Here is a 5,062-nt window from a genome sequence, read left to right as displayed (position 1 = left end):
GGGGGGTGCCCACGCTGCGGGGAGCCCCGGGGACGGGCTGGGCTCTGCCTCTGGCGCCCTTGGGAGTGGTCGTGTCCCGGCCGCGGGGAGAGGTTTGCAGCCTCCCTGGATGCCCCCGGGGCTGGGTTACACCGGGTTGCAGACGGAGCGCTCTAATGAGCAGGGTTATTAATTAGCGTCTGCCGCTTGCTGCGGTTATTCGCTCTGTTCCCATTTCCAAGACCAAGCTGTGTTCCCCCGGCAGAAGGGAGTTGGTGCTTGAGAAGTGCATTGGGTGAAACATTAGATTTAGCCCAAATCCAGCCCACATCACCGCTCGGTGGGTTCCTGAAGGCTGGTGGTACTTCATATTTGAGCGTGAAACAAGTGACTGTATTTTGGTGGTCTGCTTTTTGCTTGTGTAATTAAATTCAGTTATCATCTCCTTTTGAGCAACTATAGATCTAGCTGTGCTGCATGAGGCTCAGAGTGTAACAGTTGTTTAGGTTTTGGCATGGTTTGGGATACTTTCCTCAGCCAGGCATCGCTGTTGCTGCTTGCTTGTGTACATTCCTAATGAGACAAATTCACCAGCACATAAATAAATGGTTCAATGAACCACGGCTGTGCACATAGAAAGTGGCAGGAGTGATACTTGTCTTCAACTCTTGATGCAAACTTGGCCTAAAGCCTCAGCTAGGAAATGGTGTTTTGTGGGGGTTTCTTTGGTTTTTACAGATACATTTCTAGGCATGGAGCTCTCTTACACTCTAGAAGTCTGTGTCAGTGTTGTAATCATCAGTTTTTCTTTTGGTTTCAAAAGAGATTTTAAATTGTGTTTAGAAATATGACAGATAACAGGTCTTGGTTGTCTTTTAGATAAATATTTTGCGTGGTCATTCAATATCTGCTAGTGTTTTTAAGAATAGCAGCTCAAAGACTGAAACTTAGCCACTGAAGGAGGCAAAAAGTTGCTAATCCAGCTCAGTGCCGCTTCAGAAGCATGCACAAATAATCATAGGTATCAAATAAGGAAGTTTATCTAATGCACAAACAATGGGCCGAGGTGTTTACCAACATCTCTTGGCTGTTCCTTAGGCAGAAAGAAGAGAAATGCGCAGCGGCAGGAAGGCAGCAGCACCTTCTGCAACTGTGCATTGCTTGTGGCCCATCAAAAGGTGCACGGGAACCCGACCCAAAACGTGTGGTGGGGAGAGGCAGGTTCTGTTCGCACTGCCCACCACCCCCGGTGCTCTCCTGCGTTTTTCCATCTGCAGTCTCTTCCCTTCTCTGCGCGTTACATCACAGTACTGCTTTTAGGCAAAATGTCTGTTTATCCCCTGGCTTGGCCACATAGCCTCATTGTCCCATTTTCTTCATGCTCATCACAGCTGCCTGGAGGTGGAGGTGGCTGGCAGACGAAAAAAGCCTCAATGTGCAAAAAAGATAATTCCAGCCTCTTAATCTAAAACATATTTGTTGTGTTGGGTTGGTTTTTTTTTTTAATGGCTGAGAAAGAACTGATATACGGTGCCTTGGTAAGTACAGAGATTTTTATCTAGATGAGTTTTCATGAGATAACTGAGCCACTAATCTCAATGTGTTCTTGCAGTGCCTAGCTTGGCTGCTCAGCAGGTCTGCTTGCTCAGCATTAACCCAGCAATAAGAGTAATGGCAGTAACAGCTTTGTCACCTGCATCAGTTTATCTTGACAGATTAAAACTAAGGAATGGGGTCATACACCTTTTTTCAGAGAATACTGCACTACCTGCCACTCCCAAGCAATTGGTTAAGATCAAACCAATGTTACTGCAAACTTAATTTTAGCCCTGTCTTGGAGATTTTACATTATTGAGGTGTTGCAAGTGAAGACCTTGGGCAAGTGAGGATGCCAGAGGTGTCCACCAGAACCAGGCAGCGAGAGAACACGGCTGCAAACTCCCTGCCTCTCCCTTATGAACAGGTTACTTGCAGTGAGCACTGCTAGATGAGCTTCACTTATGCAAGCTAAGGTGAACTGTAAGGGGTGATCAACAAGGTACTGACCTGTGGATTCTGAGAGACTTTGGTAGAGCCACATTGAGTCTTCACTGCCTCTTCTGGCCAAAGACCTCTGTGCAGTCGCAGAGTCGATCGTACACACACCCCTGGCATGTCCGCAAATAGCCCAAGCGGAAAAAACATCCTCTCTTGTTGGGTTTTGCCTCCTCTCCCATTTGTGCTCCCTCGCTTGTATCTGCTGAGCTTTAATGTAATTTGTGCATTGCAGATAATGAAAGTATTGTTTTAAGAGCACAAACTCCCAAAGAACTGAAGCTTGACTGAAATCTGGAAGACTGAAGCATCTCAGTGTGGTTCTGAATTCCCAGTATATCCCCGAGAGAGAGAGAGAGAGAGAGAGAGAGAGACTGGGGGAAATCCTTCTATTCTAATGCTGCCAGACTCTCTTTATGGATGAAAATACATAGCATTTGACATCAGTTTTGAGCACATGCATGGTGTGGGCTCTCATAACAGCTCTTATCCCAGCTGTTGCTTTCATCCTTGTTTTTGTTTAAGTCCTGTTATTTCAGTCTCCGTGTACCCTGCAGTTCTGATCACTGGGATTTTACGTGGTCTCAGACTACAAGTGAGATTCTGTGTTTGAACCATTAGAAATTGAAAATGAAAGAGAAAAATATCTTGTGTATTTTTCTCCTACTTTACTTTGTGACACTCTTAATTCGGGTTGTCTTATTTCACTGCACTTGAATACCAAAAGGAAATGACAAAATTTCATGTCAGACTGCCTAAGCAGATCTGAAAACCCTCCCTGGGCTGTAGGGTCTGACTGCTCTGGAGACCCTCACACCTGCTAATGTAAATCAAAGCCATGTCCAAAAGCCAACCCAAGAAGAAACCCTTTGCCTAGGGAGTTACCTGGGTAGTGCAGATGTCTCCAGACCAAGAAGTTTGTCCTCCTTGACATGAGCCTCCCTGCAGCTTCCCACTCCATTTGCTGGGCATCACATCTCTGCCCTGGAGCTCTGCAGCATCCTCTGTGCTGCTCCGATCCTTCCTGTTCATCAGATGGAATACACAAATTCTTTTCCAAAGCTAGTCCATACACATTTATTGACATAGCAAGCTTAAAAATCAGGGCTATCTGAGCCGAGAAGAGCAATGCAGAATTTGGGGAGCTGACAGATGAGCAGCTTCTGGCTTGGAATTGTCTTCCACCTTCTGTGCAAAGGATTTGTTGGGGTTTTTAAAATGATTTTTTAAACACTTTTCCTTTACTGTTTCAGACACCTCCCTGTGGACTTCTCCTGCAGTGACCTGTCCTTACACAGGCAGGTGTGGAGGTGGAGAACAGGGAAGTGGCCTTTGCCAGGTGATGTGGAGGGGCAGGACTGAACAGTTATTAGGGACCAGATCTGGTCTTTATATTTTAAATTGCACAGCACTATTGCCACCTGAGTTATTCCTCTCTGCTGTTTTAATGAGTAGCTACCTTCATTTGCGAGGAGTTAGAGCTTCTTGGTAATTTAGTGGAAGAAGGATGCCACCAGTGTTGAGGACTTACAAGAATGTGACTCCCATTTAACATCACCAGTTGTTGGTACCAGGTTAAGAGAGGTGGCTGTAGTGGATAGGTGTTACAACACAGACCTGTGCAGACCCATACCCGTTGCTGGCTGTTCTCTCTCGGAGAGCTGACAGGTCTTTCCTCCTCTTTAATAATCACATTTTATTTTCATGTGCTGCTTTACATAACTCACCTGAGTTTTCCATCCTTAGGTCTGACATTCATTGCCAGGGAGAACCGGTGCCCCAGCCAGGCAACATGACAGCGCAGTTTGATAACTTATCATGCCATCACTCCATTGACGACTTCCGAAACCGCGTCTACTCCACACTCTACTCCATGATCAGCATTATGGGCTTTGTCGGCAATGGCGTTGTGCTGTACGTCCTCATAAAAACATACCGGCAGAAGACGGCCTTCCAGGTGTACATGCTGAACCTCGCCGTGTCTGACTTCCTCTGCGTGTGCACCTTGCCCCTACGTGTCATTTACTATGTCCACAAAGGGAACTGGTTCTTCGGTGACTTTTTGTGCCGGATCAGTTCATACACGTTGTACGTCAACCTGTATTGCAGCATTTTTTTCATGACTGCAATGAGCTTTTTCCGTTGCATAGCCATTGTTTTTCCAGTCCGGAACATCAATCTGGTTACAGAGAGGAAAGCCAAATTTGTCTGCATCGGCATCTGGAGTTTTGTCACCCTGACAAGCGCTCCCTTTCTGCGAAATGGGACGTACCAACATGGTAACAAGACCAAGTGCTTTGAACCCCCAGAAGACATTCATAAGACAAATCTAGTCGTGATCCTGGATTTTATTGCCCTATTTGTGGGCTTCATTTTTCCCTTTATTGTCATAACTATCTGTTACACCATGATCATAAGGACCTTACTGAAAAATTCCTTGAAGAAGAACCAGGCTAACCGCAAGAAGGCGGTCTGGATGATCATCATCGTGACGGCCACCTTCCTGGTCAGCTTCACCCCATACCACATTCTGCGTACGGTCCACCTCCACGTGCTGCGGCTGAAGAACGCCAGCTGCGAGGATGCCATATACCTACAGAAATCAGTCGTCGTAACGCTCCCCTTAGCAGCTTCCAACTGCTGCTTTGACCCACTCCTCTATTTCTTCTCAGGTGGCAACTTTCGGAAGAGACTTACCACGTTTAGGAAGGCGTCTTCCTCCAGCATAACGCAAGCCTTCAGGAAAAAGTTCTCCATAAGAGAGAAAGATGGGGAACCCTTTGGAGAAAGCCATAGGGAGAATGAAAAGGCAGCTGCAGCCTCTTTGTAAGGGGGATAGACCTAAGATCTCAGATGGGCAATGGAGATCTTGGAACTCTTCCAGGAGACATGATGGAGGCCTTCATCGCAATTAGATATGTAATAATAATGGTGTACAGTCCATGATTTATGCTACTTGATGGTACAGCCATTGCTGGGACCAGCCCCTGCCCCAGGAGCACTGCTTGAACACGCACAGCCACTTAGCGTGGAGGAGCCACTGCCAGCC

The 5,062-nt window shown here is 46.5% G+C and overlaps 1 protein-coding gene across 1 annotated transcript; it reads left to right on the top strand.

Annotated features, from left to right (window-relative positions):
• The first annotated feature begins 3,805 nt into the window (after positions 1-3,805).
• On the top strand, positions 3,806-4,843 carry CYSLTR1 (cysteinyl leukotriene receptor 1). Its single transcript, XM_010180023.1, has one exon. It carries the CDS (start codon positions 3,806-3,808, stop codon positions 4,841-4,843), a length of 1,038 nt encoding a protein of 345 aa, XP_010178325.1.
• The last annotated feature ends 219 nt before the right edge of the window (positions 4,844-5,062 follow it).

The sequence above is a fragment of the Mesitornis unicolor genome, unplaced genomic scaffold, assembly GCF_000695765.1.
Source record: "Mesitornis unicolor isolate BGI_N332 unplaced genomic scaffold, ASM69576v1 scaffold17822, whole genome shotgun sequence".
NCBI lineage: Eukaryota > Metazoa > Chordata > Aves > Mesitornithiformes > Mesitornithidae > Mesitornis > Mesitornis unicolor.
Note: the sequence above shows the minus strand (reverse complement) of the source record. Positions and strands in the feature narration are given on the sequence as shown.